This window comes from Trichomonas vaginalis, chromosome III, assembly GCF_026262505.1.
Source record: "Trichomonas vaginalis G3 chromosome III, whole genome shotgun sequence".
Taxonomy (NCBI): Eukaryota; Parabasalia; order Trichomonadida; family Trichomonadidae; genus Trichomonas; species Trichomonas vaginalis.
The window spans coordinates 7,397,154-7,418,100 of NC_067205.1; the positions used below are offsets into that span (position 1 = coordinate 7,397,154).

Here is a 20,947-nt window from a genome sequence, read left to right on the forward strand (position 1 = left end):
GCAGTCTTTGAGGAAACCGGCCCCGAGGATGGTTTGCGAAGCTCTGGCCTTAGCAATGGCCAGAGCTTGTGATTTTAATGAAGAGCCAAGTTCCTCTCGGATCGGGCCTAATGAGGACGACCGTCGAGGAACTTGGCTCTGAGCTGATGAATTGTAAACTCTGGCCTCGATGAAGGCCAGAGTTTTTAAGGGAATGTTTTGATGGGATGAGCCTATGCTCAGTAAGCTCATCCCATCAAAACATTCGTTTAAAAATTGAATTAAAAATTATCGTATGCATTGAAAAATTAAAAAAATAAAAATGAACAATATTATTATATAATGAGAATAGAATAAATTATCATAAAATTGAATAAAATTATCCAAAAAAATTGAAAATTTTAAAAATTAAATAAAAAATAACAAATTTCATAAGAAAATTAAGGAATAGAGAAATATTAGATAGAAAGAGTATGTTTATTTATGATTATAAGATTGAAATAATGAGATTTTGAGAGTTTTAAGAAGAATGTGATCTTTATATTTTTTTGGAGGAAGGTTTTACAAGAAAGGAGTTAACAAATGCAGGGTATTGTCCCTTTACCCTGCATTTGTAAACTCCTTTCTCGAATTGAAATAGGGATGCGTTAAACACGCCATTTGACCGGGCGTACATTTTTTTTGTTCGCCCAAAAATTTCGCCATTTGAGAAATTCAAAAATTAAAAATAAAATTTTAATCTTGATTTTTTTATTTTCGTGATTTTTTTGAAATAGGGATGCGTTAAACACGCCATTTGACCGGGCGTACATTTTTTTGTTCGCCCAAAAATTTCGCCATTTGAGAAATTCAAAAATTAAAAATAAAATTTTAATCTTGATTTTTTTATTTTCGTGATTTTTTTGAAACTTACATAAGCAATGAAATACTTTTTTTTAAGTAATCGTTTATTATATATAAATATATCTTAATAAATTTAATTCCTTAAGGTAGAGCGTGTTCAAATTTAAAATCTCATACAATATTTTCTTAATGGCGTATTTTTCTGAGGTCGCCCAAATAAAGGCGAATTCAAAATTGAGAACTCCAAGGCGTATGGCGAGTATTCAAAAAAGACGCCACTTACAAAATATTGAATGTGGATTATCAATTTTTTGGCGTGTTCAATTTCAAATTTTGATATTTATGTTTATTTTATTCAGTATAATGCTAAGAATTAAAATATAAAATTCATAGAATTTTTTCTTTGAAAATATTTTACATTTTTATTAGACCACTCCTAGACTAGTCATCGGGTTATCCTCAGATCATCCTCAGACTACTCCTTATCAGATTACTCATCATCCTCAGACTACTCCTTATCAGATTACTCATCATCCTCAGACTACTCCTTAGACCCCTCCTCATCAGACTACTCCTCAGATCTTCCTCATAAGACTCCTCCTCAGATCTTCCTCCTGAGACTACTCTTCAGACTACTCCTTAGAGTCCTCCTCATCAGATTATCTTCAGACTAGTCCTCAAACTACTCCTGAAACTACTCCTCAGATTATCCTCAGACTCCTCCTCAGATTATCCTCAAACTCCTCAGATTATCCTCAGACTCCTCCTCAGATTATCCTCAAATTATCCTCAGACAACTCCTGAAACTACTCCTCAAACTCCTCCTCAGATTATCCTCAAACTCCTCAAACTACTCCTCGGTCTAATCCTCAGACTCCTCCTCAGATTATCCTCAAACTCCTCAGACTACTCCTCAAACTCCTCCTCAGATTATCCTCAAACTCCTCAGACTACTCCTCGGTCTAATCCTCAGACTCCTCCTCAGATTATCCTCAGACTCCTCCTCAGATTATCCTCAAATTATCCTCAGACAACTCCTGAAACTACTCCTCAGACAACTCCTCAGATTATCCTCAAACTCCTCAGACTACTCCTCAGACTAATCCTCAAACTCCTCAGATTATCCTCAAACTCCTCAGATTATCCTCAAACTCCTCAGACTATCCTCAAACTCCTCAGACTACTCCTCAAACTCCTCAGACTACTCAAATTATCCTCAAACTCCTCAGACTATCCTCAAACTCCTCAGACTACTCCTCAAACTCCTCAGACTACTCCTCAAACTCCTCAGACTACTCCTCAAACTCCTCAGACTACTCCTCAAACTCCTCAGACTACTCAAATTATCCTCAAACTCCTCAGACTATCCTCAAACTCCTCAGACTACTCCTCAAACTCCTCAGATTATCCTCAAACTCCTCAGACTACTCCTCAAACTACTCCTCGGTCTAATCCTCAGACTCCTCCTCAGATTATCCTCAGATTATCACTTTACATATATATATCGATAACTAAATAATTACTTATTATACTTTCTTTCTTTTTTTTTTAATTTTAAAATAATATTAATATATCTTTCTACGTTTAATGATGAAAAGAGAAAGAGGAGTAAAAAGAGGAAAGAGAAAAGAAAGAGAGAGAGAGGAAAAAAAAAGAGAAAGAAAGAAAAAAAAAGGACGGCGATAATTTTGTATTGTTTTGTTATTCGGCCGAATGGCGGCTACTTCGTACCCGCCATTCGGCCCCAAAAATGGCGTATTATTCTATTTTTAAACGGTCATGGCGTAAAACCGTCGCATCCCTATTAACGGCTAAGATTTAGGAACAATGTTAAGTATCAAAAAGAAAGGAGGTCTGATATAGACAACATATATCGTTGAAGGTTGAAAAAATCTCTAATATTTGAGCCCAAAATTTCAAATTTTAATTTTTTGAAAAAAGAGGCCACCCGTATGTACGTTTATTTGAGAGGAGGAGGATTATATTTTTGAAAGGGTGAAACATTATGAATATGTTAATTATATAATAATATGTATTATTATAAAAAAGAAAAAATAAAGCACGTTAAAATTTTTCTTTCTTGATTTTTTACAAAATCTACTTAGAATTATGCAAAATATGACTAAATAATTATAAATTTCAAGTTAAATTTTTTTTGATAAATAATTTAAATTTCAAAAATCAAGTTCAGTTCGACTATGTATGTAGTAATTCCTCAATAAAGTGCCAAACCCTATTAAAATATATGAACATTTTCAACATTTTAATGTTTTTATTTAAAAATTTGATGGAATATGAGCTTCAAACAATTATTATGTAAATAAAAATAATTAAATATATGTATTTATTCGTATTACAACCGTAGTAAGTCGATTCTTCCTTTCTTCTACTGAGGTTTGAATTTGATTTCGAATTGTAAAGAGATTCAAAAGGAAAATAGCGGAGAAAAAACTACCTCCATGAAAGGGTCATAATGGACTCAAGTTGTATTTTTTGATATTTTTTGCTTTTCGAGCCTAAATAGGTAGCCAAGATAATGCCTAAAAATAAGGTTCTAAATTCTGAAGTTTACATGATCCTCTCGTGTGCACCTTAACTAAATAAATATAAGATATTTATATTCCTGTAAAAATTTATAATAAAAATCCTTGGATTGAAAAAAAAGAAAGAAAAATCATCAATTCATATTGGAATCATAGTATGAGAATCCCTGAACTGCGCCATCATCGCCAATTGCCGGCTGAACGAATGAATCAGCAGCAATTTCACTTGTAAATTCAGGATCGAAGTTCTGAGTGTTGAGGGGATCTTTAACTTGTGGTACGAATGATGGTGTGTAGTCACGGTTGTAAACTTTGACCCAATCAAATCCTTCGAAGAAAGGATGAGATTTGAGATCGTCGAATTTAGCTCTCTGTGCTGGATCCTTAGCGAGTAATTTGTTGATAAAGTCGATAATACGATTGTCAAGGCCTTGTGGGAAACTGGTGGTTCATTGACAATTTGCCAAACATAACAGCTTTGTTATCATCGTAGAAGGGAGTAACACCGAGAATCATTTCAAAAGCAAGAACGCCGAGTGCCCATTCATCGATGGCGTAAGAATAAGGTTGTTGCATAATAACTTCTGGAGCAAGGTATTCTGATGTTCCGCAGAAGGTAGATGTTGATTCCGAATCTATGAGTGATTTAGAGAGACCGAAATCAGTAAGTTTGATGTGTCCCTCAGCATCGAAAAGAATATTTTCTGGTTTTAAGTCTCTGTAAACAATACCCAATGAGTGGAGATATGAGAGGGCAAGGCCGATTTCAGCGATGTATAAGCGAGCATCGTTAAGTGGGATTGTACCGACTTTATCCATATGATAGAAAAGTTCGCCACCTGCAGCGTATTCTAAGCCAAGGTAAAACTTGGCTGGTGTCTGAAATGCGAAGCAAAGATTGACTAAAAATGGATAATGAGCTCTCATCATAATATTACGTTCGGCCAAAACTGAGTTAGCTTTTCCGGGTTCGTTAATACGTGACTTGTGGATTGACTTAATTGCGTACAAGTCTCCTGTATCGAGTTTTTGGACGAGCATGACTTTACCATAAAAGCCTCTTCCGATAACAGAGATAATCCTGAAATTATCCATTGTTAGATGCTGCATTGGTAACTTGATTTGATTAATAGCTGCAACCCAGCGAGCAACTTCTTCTGGAGAGCCAGCTGTAAATAATAATGGATCAGCGCCAGCTGAAGGAATAACTTGGAATCTTGGTGTTGAAGCACCAGTTACTATCTCGGCAGTAGTATCTGGTCCCAAATCAATCACTTGCTCGATATGAGTCTGTTCTTCATCTTTTGAAATAACAATTTTCTTTTCATTTAACGTAACGAAACGCTTATGCCATAAACCTTGATTGGTGCCTTTTTTCTTAAGCCAGCTTTTAAGTCCATAAAGGTCTGGAGTATCTGTTGAACTCATATTTTATTTTTTTGAAAAAAAAAGTTCTAAAAAAGTTTTCAGGCTGTCAGCGGTATTTTAAATATAATTGAATGAAAATAATCGTTACATTTCTACAGATATGAAATTTTAATATTTTTTATTATTAATATCATTCTCTAATACATATGAATGATTTCATGAAATACTGAAAATTGAGAGGAGGAAATTTTAATTATCTATTGCTATTGAAGCAATTGATCTGTTTAGAGTGCTTAACATTTGAAAAACAAGAACTAACGTGGATAGATTAACTATGTTATTATCAAGAATATAGATTTTTTGACTATATGTAATGATGTCTATTGATCTTTGTTTTGTTGCCATATGTTTTCAAGCATATTGATACACAAGTATATGTCACATATAGACATTGAGATGGTTTGGTATCTACACTGTTCCTTCTTGATAATTGCTTTGAAAATTTCAAATGTGGGTGTTTATACTATTTGAATTTATTACAGTGCTTTCTATTAATTTTTGGTAATTATATATGCTTTATTTAAGATGTCAGACATAAAGATAAATGTGCCATTAAAATCTCGGCATAAATGTAGAAATATCATAAAGTGCATATCAATACCATTTGAAGGCAATTTCGAATGTGATTTCAAATTTATAAAAAAAGCTATAATTATTTGATATTCCGATTGGATTTTTTGTTATTTGTTATAATATAGGAATTTGTAGCATTAGGAATTCTTAAAAGTAAGTTTTATATCAATATTTATGAAAATAGAAACAATTTCTTATCAAAAAAAGAAAAATTTTATTATATCGAACAATTATTGTATCCAATAAAAATATTTGTTGAATACCGTATTATCTTTTGGAGCAAAGCAGAAATTAGAGTTATTCATAACTGTACATAGATTTGAATAAAAATATTTTAATTTTCCTTCTCGTGCATATTTTTGATTATTTCCATATGTCTTTTAATCAATTGGATGATCTCATCATGTCTGTAGGATCGATTGCCGAGAGGAGTTGGAGAACATTCATAAATGTAAATAATTGAATGAGAAGCAACAACGTAATTCTGCTCTCCAGTTAATATTCTCTTTATATATGGTACTCCATATCTTATGGCTCTATCCGGATTGGCAAATAACAAATTCAACAGATATGCAACGTAATAGTGGCAATATGTTTGCTCCTTTTCATATTTTGTATCTTTGAGGCTCTGAATTTCTTGTGAAAGGTCTTCAAACAAACGATCAAAAAATTCCGGATAAATTGTACAAAGATAATTGACCAGAATGGTGAATTGAAAGATAATAGATGGATGCTGGTTCTCAGGAGCAAATGTTAACGAATCTTCAATGAAATTCCAAATTTCTTCCATAATTTCATCAATATTTGAAGCTTTGTTGACTAAAGAAATGAGAACTTGCCATGTATCTTTAGAATTTCTGGCAAGAACTGATACAATTTGATCATCTTCCTGATATTTAATTCCAACTCTAATACTCTTGAATTTGACACCTGGAAACGGTTGCAGGGCTGGATCCTGATTTTGTGGGGTCTGTTTCTGTGCATTTTCTGGTGGTTTTGTAACATTTTGAATTTGAATAGGTTTGTTCTGGCCAAATTGAGCCAAATTCGGATCTGGAGGCTTTTGTTCGTTCTGTTGTTGATTGTTGTTGTTATTCTGAGGCAAATTCTGTTGATTAATAAATGGATTAGCTGGATTTGATAAATTACCTTGTCCAATCGTTATAGTACCTGGATTAGCAGTGTTTGGTACCGGATTTTGCATAATTTGACCAAAATTATTATTATTTTGATTTTGAGCATTTTCTGAAGTAGTTTGAGTTGTTTGGGCTTTATCTTTATTCTCTGAAATAATTTGACTTGGTTTTTTAGCATTTTCTGAAGTGTTTTGAGGCTGATTGTTTTGTATTTCTTGATGTGTTGGTTTTTCTTGGACATTTTCTGTATTTTGTGTTGCATTCTTTGCTTCTTCATTTGTAGGCTGATTTTGAGGGTTTTGTTGAGTAGGATTTTCTGAAATTTCTACTTCTGGGAATGAATTGGCAGGATTTGCAAAATCACCTTGGCCAATAGATATGTCACCTGGATTTGCAGGGTTTGGAACAGGATTTTGAATAATTTGGTCAAAATTATTATTATTTTGATTTGGAGCATTTTCTGAAGTGTTTTGAGTAGTTTTGTCTTTGTCTTTATTTTCTGAAATGATTTGGCTTGGGTTTTGAATATTTCCTGAAGTATTTTGATTATTTTGGTCATTTTGTATTTTTTCTGCATTTTGGCTTGTATTCTTTGTTCCTTCATTTATAGGTTGATTTTGGGTGTTTTGTTGAGTAGGTTTTTCTGCATTTTGTCCATTTTGGAATGGATTAGCAGGATTTAAGTATGCTTTAGTATTATCTGATTGTTGAGGATTGTTAGATATCGGAGAAGTATAAGCTTGGAATGTTTATTTGCTCATTATCTTTATGTTGCTCTGAATTTTGAGTTGGATTAGTTTGAATTTGCTGGGGATTGCTAGTTTGCGCCGAATTTTGAGGATTTGTCTGATTTGTTTGATTATCGATTGAAACTTCAAGAAAATCAGCATTTTCGTTTGATGCTTCAGTAATTTTCTGATCACTATTCTGTGTTGTCTCTTCCTTTGTTTCTGGTGGTGGAGTTGGTTCTGGTTCTTTGATTTCCGGAATAATTGATACGTGATTTCGCTTTTTTAGTTTAGTATATTGGATTTTTTGCATTGTACTGCAAAATACCTTTGGTGAGCAAATCATTTTGAACGTTTGTTTGGTATTTTCAGAACAAAGCATAGATTAAAAAAAATTATTAAATTTTTTGTCACGTAAATAATTTATTGTCAGAAAAACAAATAATTATTTTATAATTGATGGAAAATTAATTCATAATGAGTTCAAATGCCGATATAAAGAAATCTCTGCAAGATCAACTCGGTGAATCATCTTTTGCCGAGTTTGATCTAACCAGTCAAGAAGTTGTTATTCGATGGATATCAACAGATAAGAAAGAAAATGAATATAGTCCAGGCACTGTATTAACAATTTTTGATGCAAGCGGTGATCGTTTACTCAATAACATAGACAACCTTGTTTTCATGTTCTTTGCTAAAGAAACACAAGATAATGATATGGATGAGAATGCCATTGAAAATGGAGATGACCAAACAAGCGAACAACCCACACCTACAGAATCCAATCAGTTAGCGCCTAATAAAACAAAAAAGAAAGTTCTAAATTTCGAAGAACAAATAGATTTATCTTACAGTCACAAGGATCTTAGATTCAAAAATGGCACTGGTTTTTGTTTCTCAAAAAGGAAAGATTGTAAAGTTCCTGAACAATCAATTGAAACAAAATTATATTTACTTGAACTTCACTTGAATAAAGATGGAAATGCGAAACCATCTAGTAATTCAGAAACAGGAGAGAGTAGTACTAATCGATTAGATCTTCTGGTCAAAATACTTGAATACGTTTTAAAACATAATACTTAAAATTGGGTTTTCAATTTGGTCTTCTTTTTATATGATTTTAAATGTGCACTTACCACTTTTTGACGTGCCCTCATAATGTCAATATATATATTTATTTTACTAGTGAAATATTTTCAAAAACCATATTATGTACTCTATAGTGATTTATATTAACTTTTTCCCACCAAAAATATTAACTTTTTATCTGAGAAATTTGGGATAGATTATAGAAAATGTCAGAAAGTGGTGTTTGTACCCTTAACAAATTTATTAAGTTGTTGTTTGTATAAGGTCGTCAAAAATTGTGCGCTTTTTAAAAATCATCGTTTGAGGGGAAAATTGAGTACTTTTTGACACAAAAATCCACTAAGTTAGTGTCAGAAAGTTTACAAATGTATACTTTCTGACAAACAGAGTCTCAGAAAGCACTCATAGAGCGGTTTTTAATTTCCACATCTTGAAGCATTTTTGATTTATTTCGATCAAACTAATGATGTAAACAAATGCTTTGTTTATACACCGATGTTTAATATTCCATTTATATTTGCGAATTTTTCCTATCACATTGTGCAAATATCAATGAAAAAAGTGATTGTGGAGAAACTGCTCTTCATATTGCAGATTGGAATAATAGTAAAGAAATAGCCGAACTTCTCCTTTTACATGCTGCAAATATTTCATATGGAGGAAAAAGAACTTATGAACAGTTAATAAACAAGCATATAAAAAACAATTTATTCAATAAAAATATATAAAATTTCATTCTGCATCAGACATATTTCGAATCTGATGTGTTGAGTGTCTTTTTTGGGCCAAAACTTTTGCATCAACTTCATTTTCTTCTTCTTGTATAACAATCGGAATTGGAGGTAAATCATCTTCCATGAATGACGATAAAAGTGTCAATTTAACACTTGGCAAAATTTTATTTGTTTGATCATGTGAATTCTTATTTTTCTGGCTTCTTTCGCTTCCTTTTGCAACATTTTTAGTTGGAGGTGGTTTTGTCTGGTTATTATTTGTGTTATTATTCTGTTTCTGTTTTGGTTTTGGCCTTGTTTTCGTTGGAGGCTTCGTTTTCTTTATTTTCCACGCTTTTTTCTCAATCGGATAAGGCAGATCTGAATCGAACGGAAGGAAGAGCTCTGTTCCCTTCATTATAGCAGGACCAGACGAAGAAGACCTCTCATCAGTTATAGGACCTCTTGATCTAGCAGCATAAAGCATTGCACAGACATTTCCATTGACAATTTGTAGTTTTACAACACAATTGAAATGGAAACTTCTTCTTATGTACAATGCGTATTTGCTTGTGGTCTGTGAGATGTCTATAGCAACGGGAGTGCCTTGTATAGTGATGCAGGTGCGAGGAATACCTTCTTCCGCTCGAATTTCGTCTTGATGACACAATAAACCTGGAATTTGGCAAATAAAAGCGCCATCATCGATATTTTCCATCGCGCAGACAGTGTGATGGCTTGTAAAGCCTAGGTTGGCGGCAGATGGCATGGAAGGAAGCTTGGGAAGTGGCTCTGTCATGACATTTTGGCGAATTGAATCTGATATCTCGAGACCTGGTATAGAATAGAGTTTGTGCTTAGGGAATGGCTTGTAGAGAAAGTTTACAGCTATCTCATCCATGGTTTCCATAATAGTTAGCTTAGGAATTTCGAAAATTGCTAATTTGCAGCTTTCGGCTATAATCAATGTTCCATGCGTAGTTTGTTTTGACAAAGGCGCTATTACTTCACCAAAAACAGCAAATTTTTTGCGTAAATTATGAACTAATTGCGCTATAAATAAACATGATTGTTTGACTAATGCACTTCGTAAATTACAACATCCAGCAACAAGTCCAGGTCCTAAATTTGAAAGCTTGTCTGAAAATTCATCAAATTCTAAGGCTCCGCCATTGACTAGACCCATTCCTCGTTTTATTGCCTTAACTTGTTCATCCCATTCAACGCCTTGAGCAATCTTTTCAGAAAGGTATTCTATTTCCTTGGAAGCTTGTGCTGCATTTCGAATATTTACCGGAGGAACATCAAAACCTGCTTTTTCGAATTCAGATCTCGTGTCCTTAGCTATATCTGCAGCAGATGTCATATTGTTTTGTGCAGATTTTTTGCTACGGATCATACGAAATTTCAGAAATTTTTATAAAAAAATGAACGTTTAAAAATTTCAATTCAATGAACATTCGTATCGGATTAGATCACGATAATATAGTAGGACAACTAGAGTTGCATAGACCTCATTCAAATTTGATTTTAGCGTAAAAATGTCAAAAATTTTTCATGACTGATTCATCAGAAGCTGACCATAAACTGGATAATATTGATTGCACAGATTTCTTACATATTTCTCCATTTTATTGCTATTGCTTGGTTCTAAAAGGATTACCACCTTCAAAGATATCTCATGATGAAAGAAAAAAGATGAAAGATAGTTGGAAGGATCTCAAAACATCATTCAAGTTATACTATGTCGATATGGCAAACTCAAAATGTGGTGGTAAATGGAATTCAGATAAGTTTTATGAAAAAGATGGGGTGATAATAGCACAGAAAACACAATTGCCTGTTCAAAGATTTACCCCTATTACAGATATTATTGATCTCCAAAATAATCAACAAAATAATGATTTTAATTCAGTTTTAAATAAAATAGAAAATACAATCAATCTTACTACTAAGATGCATTTATATGATACAAACAATTGGGCTGGATTTTCAAATTGAAAATTTTGATATTTTGTTTCTATCTTAATGCTTACATGCACACTTAAAGATAAGTAGACTGAACAAAATCCTAGCTTTAACCTAATTTAATTTTTAATTTTTGTTGTTTTTTTGTATGAAAAATCAAAAAAAATTAGACATTATACAAAGTTATATGATAGCTATCATTTGTAATTGTTAATAAATACCAGAGGAATACCCATACTCTAAATAAAAAAAAAAAAAAAAAAAAGGTATTGGGGCTTCCAGGCGCGTTGCGCCCTCTAGCCCCGAAGATGTTTAGTATAAAACCGCTTTTTAACTTCACTTAAAATGCCACGTAAGCTACGTAAGAATATACGTAAGAGGAAGAGAGCATTGAAACATCCAATAGTAAAACTGACACCACAACAACAGTTGCAACAACAAATGCTGAATGACCCCACTATGTTGCAACAAATGTCAAGCAATCCTATGCTCTTAAACCGAGTTCTTGGTGCACAGAGTGGAGGTTTAAGAGCGGCACTTTTAGCGAAAATGGCAGGCTATGGTGGAGCTGCAGACGGAACAGCATATAACCCTCAAAGTCAAATGAATTTGAGTTCACTCAAAAATCAAATAGCAGATGTCAAAAAGTCAAACATAGACATACAGAAGCAAATAAGTGAAAACGAAAAGAAACTAGAATATGACAGACACACAAAGAAACTCAATGAGTTAAACGTAGAGAAAAAGAAGAAAGAAGAACAACTGAAAGAACTAAGTACAGAGGAATATGCGAAAAAAGTGTCAGAAAAAGCAGCAGAAGTAGCAAAAATGGAACAAGATGTTGTAAATTTGAAAAACCATACTACTCGATATAAAGTACTGAAAGATGAAGAGATAAAACAAAAAGCCCTGAAGACATATATGGATAGCGATGAGTATAAAAAGGAAGTTGAAGCAAATGTAAAGGCAGAAAAACTTTTACAGTTGCAAAACCAAACCGTACAGTATGAAAACTTAGCACAAGAAAGTAAAAATAACGACGCAGCCATGCAAAAGGCAATGAAAAGCGCAGAATATATAAAAGCTAACAATGACTGGGTAGATGCCCAAGCCAACGCTAAAGCAGCCCAGCTTATAGGGTCAATAAGGACAAAAATACAAGCGGATGAAGACAGTTCAAATGAAGCTTTAACGAATGCTGACTTTAAGAACGCCTTCGAAGCTCTTCATAGTAAGGTGAAACAAGTGAACGATTTCTCATCTGGAAAGAAACTGAAGTCTGAAGGTTTCGACAAAGAGTTAAAAGAAGTAGCACAAAATATGACGAAAATAACAGATGCAGCAACGAGACAGGCAGTTCAAAGTGCCTATGACGCCGTTAGAGCAACTGTTGTGAAAAGTCAAGAAAAAGAGTTACAACAGACCAAAACAGACCTAGTAAATGCTTTCTTAAGAACGAAAAGTCAGGTAGGACATTACGCTGCAGATGGAACATATGTGCCATCTGGTGGAACTTATATACCACCAAACCCTCCAAGAGAAGCACCTGCACCAGGACTACCTAGAACATTTACATCGTCACATGGACACAGACACAGGCATGCACCAAAACCAACACAACAACCAACACAACAACCAACACAACAACCAGCACAACAACCACCTCCACAACCAGCACAACAACCAACACAACAACCAGCACAGCAACCAACAGTTCAAAACCCTGCACAACAACAACCACAAACAGAGCAAGGACATAAAAGAAGTAGAGAACAAGGAAACCAAGAATTCTTAAAAATGCTTAAAGAAGAGTGTGGTTTCCCAGATACTGTTGACTTTAGTGACAGATATAAAGAAGCTATTGGAAAGTTCAAGGATGGAAATACTGACCCGAACCTATTTAGCTTTATGGCTCAGCACCAAAACGGATATAATCTCAAACCTGGAAAATACAAGCTCGCTAAGGGATATGATTTAATAGCATATCATCCAAATGACATGAACGAATTTACTCCGAGATATTTGATGTCAGAGCTAAATGACAATTCAACTTTCGTCATGAAACGCGTAAAAAATAGAGACGGAACGAAAGAACAAAAGCTTATGAATGCGGATGACGTAGATAGGGAAATTGTTAAAAACGGTCTCGGAATATATGAAATGCCAGCAGATGAGGTACAAGAAACTCCACAGGAAGAAGTTCAGATACAACCAGACATGGAAGAAATAGTTCAGCAACAACAGCTAGAAGAGCCTGAAGGAAACGAACAAGTTTCCTTTGGAAACTAACTTCACAGAACTAGATGAAGATTTGGAACAGCCGAAAAATCTTGACCCTCAACAAGAGTATGCGGAGAATATGGAATATTTCCAAGAGTCTAAAAAAAATTCGGCTGACATAGTAGAAGAATATCGAAAAATGTTCGCCGACATACAAAAGACTCCAACACCAGATGAAAATATTCAGCATAGAATGGAAGAACTGAAAAAAATGTACACAAATACAACAACCCTTTTTACTTACGAGCATTTAACGTTCAATCTTCGGATGAACTCGGTGAAAATAAAAGGTTAAATTTCAAGAAAACATATAGAAATGAAACATTGTTTAAAGTTCATTCAGAACCTAACCAAGATGGAAACAAACCTACTTTTGTTTCTGCAGACTATGGAACTACAATGAGATGGGGTCATAAAGCTAATCCGGATAGGTGGTTCATAAACTTACAACCACAATTCCAAGAAGTTGTAGACGCAATGGAATTGAATGGTGAACGAGATATAGCTGGTATTTTAAGCGCGGCTTTAATGCCATTGAAAGATATGAAACATGCAGATATTTTGGACCAGTATGAAATGAACATGGCTGATGGAAATATAACACCTGACGTTCTAGAACATTTATCTCAAAGAACTACACAGAACCATAGAGATGGTATATTTGGTGAAGAGTTTAGAAAGAAAGTTAGGGAGAGCGAAGGAAGAGAACCTATTGTACATGACCTTGCAAACGAAAGTTTACAAAATGTCATAAAAACTTACTTTGCAGACAATGAACCGAGAAGGGATGAATATTTAAGAAAACTCAAATGGACAGTACCAAATGAAATGTTAGTATTGAAAAACATGTTCCTTGACAAAATAAAACCAACTACAGAAATAAATGACGCAAGACTGAAAGATTGGGTAAAAGCTTTTCCATTCACAAAAGATATTGTTGGTAACATGGAAAGAAAACCAGAATGGCTACAAAAACATATATTTGGAAACGAGCTTATTCCATATGGACAGGCACTGTTTGAAGAGCTTGAACCGGAAACTCAGGAAAGAGTCATGCAAACAATACGCGAAGACTCAAATACAGACTATGACAAACTCTTTCTAGGATATAGGTTACCTGAGATGGGCGACCAGAGCCCAAAGGCAAAAAGGACATGGGAAATTTGCAACATACTAGGTGAACATGAGGCAAAGATGCAACAACTTGAAGCAGAGGGCAAGTTACCAAAGCGACACCAAAGAAGAAGAGTAGAACAAAGTGAAAGTAGTGAAGAAGTAACTTCATCTAGTGAAAGTAGTGGCAATGAAGGAAAAAGAAGAGTTAAAAACTCAGTCAGGAAGAAAGTAAAGCTTGGTCGGAGTGGGTTCTATTATGACATATAAATCCAACTATTCTATATTTTTACCCATATGAAATGTACGCCGCTCAGAATATAACGCCAACAGTTTTGGATGCCATGAATGGAAATGTTTCCGAATGGTATAACGAATGCGACAATGCCATTAGAAGGTCAGAAATAGTTCCTGGAACTTACGAATATACAACTGCTGTTTCTTATGGAAACGTAGGTGAGTTTGGAGAAGGTTCTTCAACAACAGTAGATATTGCTTGCGACAGGTTTCATATTATTTCTATTGACAACTCTTTCTTATACGTGGAACAAGACATTGAAATAAAACCTTCTGCCAAGTTGTCTGACAAGAAAGGTTGCAATGGAATTTTCTATGTCGGATACCAATATGCTCCAGAAGTTTTTATGGGATATAAGATATATTCTAACTCTGACTTAGTTCAAACAGTAACATGGGCAAACTATGAATGGTTCGCTTTGAGAAACTCAGTACAACCACAAGCTAGAGAACAAACAGACCAGTATGCAACTATTGAGAAAATAAGAAGACTTGACCCTAACGTTCCAGGAGTTTATGTTGACCTTTCTGGACAAACTGCAGCAGCAGTAACCAAAGTAAAATTGAAACTTAGAGTTCCTTTGTCATCTTTCCTCATCTTCAGGTTTTTAAGATACTTGCCAAACTGGGCAGGAAAAATTTCTATCGAACTTACTCCAAGCAAAAATAACTTAGTCATTGCACCAACACAAGACCCATTCACTTCTGTAGCTGGAACTGGTGGAGCCAAGTTCTGTGACTTTTGCAAAGACAAAGTTGACTTAGACTTTGGTTTCTCAAACCTCAACACTGAAGTAAACTACTACTTCAATGCTGCTGGAACTGCTTGGGACCCAGTTAAGTTCACATGCGAAAAGTTTGAATGCAAGAGAATAGAAAGCAGACTTGCAGTCTATATGTTGGACCCAGATATTTCAAATGCTTTAGCTGCCAAATATATTGCAGTTCCACTTATGTTCCCTATACACCAAATATCTGTCAAAGACTTTGCAGGTGAAGTTGGAAACCAAAGTGCTGACCCAGGTGCAAGAACAGATATTGCCTTAACAACTGCAATGAAACATGCAGATACTATGTTTGTACTGTTCAGACGAACTATAAATGACTATTCTTGTTTCTACAACCCCGGTATTAAATATCATATAAACATAGATGGCAAATACTATCCAAGAGAAGAATATTCTACAGTTGAGGATATGAGGTCATACAACTTGACATTAGATGCTATGAACTTTAACAACAACTTCACAACAACCATTAACCCTGAAATGCAAAGTTCTATTATGCCATATGTGAAAGTATGGACCATACAGGAGTCAAAACACTCAATATACAAATGGAGACCGTTCAAACTTTTGGCTTGGCATTCCATTTGCTGACTCAGAAGACTTTATGGGTGGTATTTCAACTGTTGGTACAGTTCAAATACAATATACTGGTGACAGAGACGGTCCAGATGAATTGAAAGCAAAGAAGTTTACAAAACCAATAGCACTTTTCACGGAAGATGCTCTTTTGAAGATTCGTTCGATGAAACCTGCTGGGGCTCCTCAGATTGGTATAACGACAGCTTCCATCGAGCAGATTTTGGCAGCAGGTCAGTAAGTTGTTCTTGAACTGGCTTCTCTCCGTCAAATATTGACAGTACGCCAGTTTTGATATAATATTGTATTAAAAACTTACCTTTAGAAATATCGGTCAGTTTTGTTGTTATATTTTTGTCAACGTCAAGAACTTTCACCATCTCGGTTATACCAACTTTCTTTGCTTTATGAAAATATTTTGGTTCAGCAAAGACTGCTATTCTATAACATTTTCCATTGTTTGTGTAAAGAACTATTCTGTCAATGAACTTGTATTGTTTGTGTGTGTAAACTTTGTTCTGCTTCAATTCGAAGAGATACTCAAATACGTCCATCTTTTTATTCTAAGTAAAATGTCATTTCCGAAAAATAGAAGCGTAAGTGTTTCAAAAGGTTTAATGGCGATGGCAGATGTGAAGTTAAATTCACCAACTCAAACAAACAGTCAAAGTGTTGTTGTCAATGTCAAAGACAGAGATGTTGAAGTGGGAAAACCATACGAAGACGAAGATGGTATAACAATAGTTCCTGTAAAAGAACAACCAACATATCCTGAAGTTAGCAGAGACTTAAGTTCTGTTGCAGATATTCGAAACGACTACCAACAACTTAAAGACAAACTTAAAACTCAGGAGAAGATTTGTCAGGCTTTAGGTCTAATGTTAAACTTGGTCGAACACAACCCTGTAAAAGTGAACTCATATGTCATCGCACCTCATGAAATTTTGAAAGAACTATTGAAACTTTTGACAGAGGCAGACGATATAAACATCAAAGAAATAGAACCCGACATTGCTTGCTGTGGTGTTTCATACAATGTCATTGACAAGATATACGTTATGAAAGGAGGTGAAACGTTGAACTTAAAATATAGTTTCCCAGACGTCATAAAAATATTTGACGACCACAACATTTCATTAAAGTTTGTTTGCTAAGTAAAAATGGCAGAAGACATAGTGGTTTATACTATTACGACTAAAAACCCTGAGTCATATAATTCTATAACAACAAACTTACAAAGTCCTCAAGGACGATATTGTAAACTGACCTTAAACACGATGACGACTAAAGCCTGTTTTGCTCTTTTGACACCAGAAGACTTTGTTGTTGTGAATGGTAAAAAATACTCCTTTGAAGATACTTACTCAGATATACCACCAACAGGTTTTGTTGACTTATTTAATACTTTAAGGACGGATGTAACATGTGCTGCAACTAGAGCAGGTTTCATTATGTTTGGATGTCCGACTGAGTTTAGTATAAACGATATGAGCTATAATACAAAACTTATATCTGGTTTTTACTACCAACAGTTTCCTATAACAGGAAAAGGTGTCATACAAGGAATGTCTGTTCCATTGACTTTAAGTACACCTATTTTATATATTGTTTCAAACTTAGGTTCAAAGTGCTATTCGAATGTCGACAGAAACTACTATGACCAAAAGATACTCATGCGTATAAACAACACTTTCTCTGCTGGTTTGCCTATTGTTCATTCGAATGCAGAGTTTTCAGCTTTAGTAAACTCAAACACTTTAGCAAACATAAACTTAACCTTAGTTGACGCAAACTTTGTTCCTGTAAAACTTTTATGTCCTATGTATTTGTCAATGACGGCAGAAAGTTTCGAATTGGAAGATGCAACTGGTGAAAGTATTGTACTACAAGAACAACTTCAACAACAAATAGCTCAAGAACAACAAATGCAACAAATGGAACAAATGCAACAACAAAGTCAAGAACAACAAATAGCTCAAGAATAAAAAAAATATTTTTTTTTATTTTTATAAAAATGTACAGAATAGACGTTTCAGATTTTTATGACTTCCAAGCCTTCAGAAATATGTGTCCATTTAGAGACTATAACAAAGCAGTCGAGAATTTGAAACGTTTAGTCATTTATGTCGACTCTGCCCCAGAATGTTATGTCATGAAAGAATGGGATGTTGTCTTTAACAAACCAAGAGCGACAATAGTTTCAGAACAAGAATGTAAACAGAAACTTAAGAAAATAAAAGTCGTACAAGTTGGTATGAAGATGTTAGATGCTTGGGATATCTTATTGTCAAAGTTAGAAGATTTTTCAGTTCGTGGTATAAAGTTCTATACACCATCTCCAAACTTCTATTCTATCTTCACTGGATATAAATACGAACAAGTAGAATGGAAAGAAAATGTTATAGAAGCTTGGTTAGACCATGTCAAAGAAATTATATGCAATGGAAACGAAAGAGTCTATGAGTATATCTTATGTTGGTTTGCAAACATCTTACAACATCCAAGTGCTAAAAATGAAACTGCTCTCATCATAATTGGAAAACAAGGAACAGGTAAGAACACTTTCTTTACAGATATCTTATGCAAACTGTTAGAGGGCTATTCGAACCCGAATATGACAAACTTAGAAAACATCTGCGGTAAATTTAACTCTTCAATAGAGAATATGAAACTTATAGTATGTAACGAACTTCAAAGTATAGATACAACAAAGGTTTTGAACTCGGATGCTTTGAAGAGTCTTATAACAGACAAAGTTGGAGTTGTTGAAAGAAAGTATAGAGACCAAAGAGTTTGTGAAAATGTTGCAAACTTCGTCATGGTTTCAAACAACGCCGTTCCGATGAAGTTAGAAAGTTCTGACAGAAGATATGTAGTTGTCAGAACGTCAGAAGCTCATATGCAAGATACAGAATATTTTGACGACTTAGCAGAAACTTTGACATCTGACTTTTACAACCACTTGTTCTCATATTTCATGACATTAGATATTTCAAAGTTCAATCCAAGACAAATTCCACATACCGAAGAGAGACAAACATTGTTAGAAGCAAACAAGAGTGTATATGAACTGTTTATAGATGAAACCGACTTTGAGTGTTTAGATGAAAGGTCATTGTACGATTCGTATAAACAGTATTGTCAAGAGTATGGTTATATGACAGCGTCTAAACGTACATTCTTGGCAAATGTCAAAAATCTTTTAGACGTACAGAATGGTGTATATACAAAGAAAAATTTTTCTGAGTAAATTTTAAAAAAAATATTTTTTTTATCCGATAGAAAAGATGACGAAATTCATCTCAGTCAACAAGTATATGTCAGGACTTAAAGAAGAACTAGACCCATTCACATATTTGAATGTTTACTTCTACCATTTTGAAAAGTCTACATTTGACAAAGTTTGGAACATCGAACCAGTTAAGTTTGCTATTGTGACTAAAAATGGTGCGAAATTTGAAGACTTAGACATAGAAGGTTTGTTAACAGTCAAAGAAAGTTTTGACAGAAGGTTCTCAAACCTTAAAGAAGGCAAAGCATACAAACTTGTTATACCTTATGAACCAAAGAAAGCAGACGACTATGAATATTATGAGTCTAAGATAGTTGAAGTTCAAGGTAAATTGGGTAAAAAGATTTTAGAGTCTAAGCCAGTGTTTGCTCCTAAAGAGGAAGAGAACATTGACATTGACCCAGAAATGTTCTAAAAATAAAATTTTATTTTTACATGTCATATCTCCCCTTCTCTGGCTCTGGTTCTTTCTTCTCTTCTACTTTCTTTTCTTTCTTTTCTCTCTTCTTCTTTTCTGGTGGAGTTATGTCAAACTTCTCAGAACCATATTTATGTAAAAGTTCTTTGTCCTTTAATAGCTCTTCTATTCTGTTTTCTATTTCATCTTCAAGAACAGCGCATGTGTCTTCTTTGCATTCTAAGAAGTTTTGTTGGACTTCATCTCTCCAAGAGGCGTCATCTCTGTCAACAAGTCTGTCATTGACAAATTTTAAGACTTCTCTGCTTAAGGTTTTATGGTTCTTGTCATATTCCCAGAAACAGAACTTTAGAACAAATTCACCTTTCTTGTTTACACTATGTAAGATTTTATGGTCGACAGATGTTTTGCTGTCGAAAAGCTTGTCTCGAATATAGATAGCGAAATCGCTAGACATTTCCTAAAAGATAAAAATTTTAATTTTTCTAAAAATATGTTAGAAAAAAAGTTTGCTGACATTGACAAGAAATTTGAGAATGTTTTAAATAAGAACAAGAGGAAGTTGGAAAATGCTCAGATAAAACCCATACATGACAAGTTCTTATTTGCTCAGAATGGTATAACAGGTCTAATCGCACCACCTGGGTCGGGTAAGACTTTCACTTATCTTAAAATGGCTGCACAACAACAAGAACTAGATGAGAAGAACCCATTCTATGAGTTAGTAGTCATTTGTAGTACTTCGGGTCAATTTGACCAAACCGTCAATTCGTTCAAAGATATTATAAAAAGTCTAAGTTAGTATGTATAAAAGATACTGAGTTGTTAGATTGGATAAAGAAGTACCAAAGAAGAGTTTTGAAGTACAATGCTATAAATGAGTATGTCAATTCTAAGTTTAAAGACCCAAATGAGGAAATGCAGAGAATATTAGAGAAGAAACACTTCAGAAACAAACAGAAAGAGATAGAATACATTTCGAAGAAATTGCAATCTTACGATTGGAAGACTTACCCTCATAGATGTCTTCTTATCTTAGACGACTTTGCTTCTCATCCTTTGTTAAAGAATAGAGAACAAGACATGTGTCGAATTCTCAAGAAGCTCAGACACTTTAACATTTCAGTTGTCATTTGTGTACAGACAGCAAAGAGTTTAAGTAAGGATGTAAAGAGAATACTTA

The 20,947-nt window shown here is 34.2% G+C and overlaps 8 protein-coding genes and 3 pseudogenes across 11 annotated transcripts, besides 2 other annotated features; 8 read left to right on the forward strand and 3 right to left on the reverse strand.

Annotated features, from left to right (window-relative positions):
- Positions 1-2,767: 2,767 nt before the first annotated feature.
- Positions 2,768-3,414: a mobile genetic element.
- A 58-nt stretch (positions 3,415-3,472) lies between these two features.
- On the reverse strand, positions 3,473-4,828 carry TVAGG3_0658400 (annotated as a pseudogene). Its single transcript has one exon — positions 3,500-4,793. A coding segment is annotated over exon 1 (1,294 nt).
- Positions 4,829-9,026: 4,198 nt separating this feature from the next.
- On the reverse strand, positions 9,027-10,441 carry TVAGG3_0658410 (microtubule binding CLASP family; the record flags this gene model as incomplete). The annotated part of the gene is made up of 1 exon (XM_001291966.2): positions 9,052-10,431. The coding sequence occupies one exon, from the start codon at positions 10,429-10,431 to the stop codon at positions 9,052-9,054; it is 1,380 nt and encodes a 459-aa protein (XP_001291967.2).
- Positions 10,442-10,589: 148 nt separating this feature from the next.
- On the forward strand, positions 10,590-11,033 carry TVAGG3_0658420 (uncharacterized protein; the record flags this gene model as incomplete). The annotated part of the gene is made up of 1 exon (XM_001291600.1): positions 10,590-11,033. One exon carries the CDS (start codon positions 10,590-10,592, stop codon positions 11,031-11,033), a length of 444 nt encoding a protein of 147 aa, XP_001291601.1.
- Positions 11,034-11,345: 312 nt separating this feature from the next.
- Positions 11,346-11,977, forward strand: TVAGG3_0658430 (protein of unknown function, DUF4106 family; the record flags this gene model as incomplete). The annotated part of the gene is made up of 1 exon (XM_051241915.1): positions 11,346-11,977. A coding segment is annotated over one exon (632 nt), but the record flags the coding sequence as incomplete, so codon positions are not given.
- Positions 11,978-12,047: 70 nt separating this feature from the next.
- Positions 12,048-13,436, forward strand: TVAGG3_0658440 (annotated as a pseudogene). The gene has a single exon. A coding segment is annotated over exon 1 (1,389 nt).
- A 186-nt stretch (positions 13,437-13,622) lies between these two features.
- Positions 13,623-20,947: part of a mobile genetic element that runs on past the window's edge.
- On the forward strand, positions 14,696-15,153 carry TVAGG3_0658460 (uncharacterized protein; the record flags this gene model as incomplete). The annotated part of the gene is made up of 1 exon (XM_051241916.1): positions 14,696-15,153. A coding segment is annotated over one exon (458 nt), but the record flags the coding sequence as incomplete, so codon positions are not given.
- On the forward strand, positions 17,620-18,039 carry TVAGG3_0658470 (uncharacterized protein; the record flags this gene model as incomplete). The annotated part of the gene is made up of 1 exon (XM_051241917.1): positions 17,620-18,039. One exon carries the CDS (start codon positions 17,620-17,622, stop codon positions 18,037-18,039), a length of 420 nt encoding a protein of 139 aa, XP_051088504.1.
- Positions 18,720-19,304, forward strand: TVAGG3_0658480 (Poxvirus D5 protein-like family; the record flags this gene model as incomplete). The annotated part of the gene is made up of 1 exon (XM_051241918.1): positions 18,720-19,304. One exon carries the CDS (start codon positions 18,720-18,722, stop codon positions 19,302-19,304), a length of 585 nt encoding a protein of 194 aa, XP_051088505.1.
- TVAGG3_0658490 (protein of unknown function, DUF4108 family) lies at positions 19,342-19,761 on the forward strand (the record flags this gene model as incomplete). The annotated part of the gene is made up of 1 exon (XM_051241919.1): positions 19,342-19,761. The coding sequence occupies one exon, from the start codon at positions 19,342-19,344 to the stop codon at positions 19,759-19,761; it is 420 nt and encodes a 139-aa protein (XP_051088506.1).
- Positions 19,778-19,981, reverse strand: TVAGG3_0658500 (uncharacterized protein; the record flags this gene model as incomplete). The annotated part of the gene is made up of 1 exon (XM_051241920.1): positions 19,778-19,981. A coding segment is annotated over one exon (204 nt), but the record flags the coding sequence as incomplete, so codon positions are not given.
- TVAGG3_0658510 lies at positions 20,258-20,892 on the forward strand (annotated as a pseudogene). The gene has a single exon. A coding segment is annotated over exon 1 (635 nt).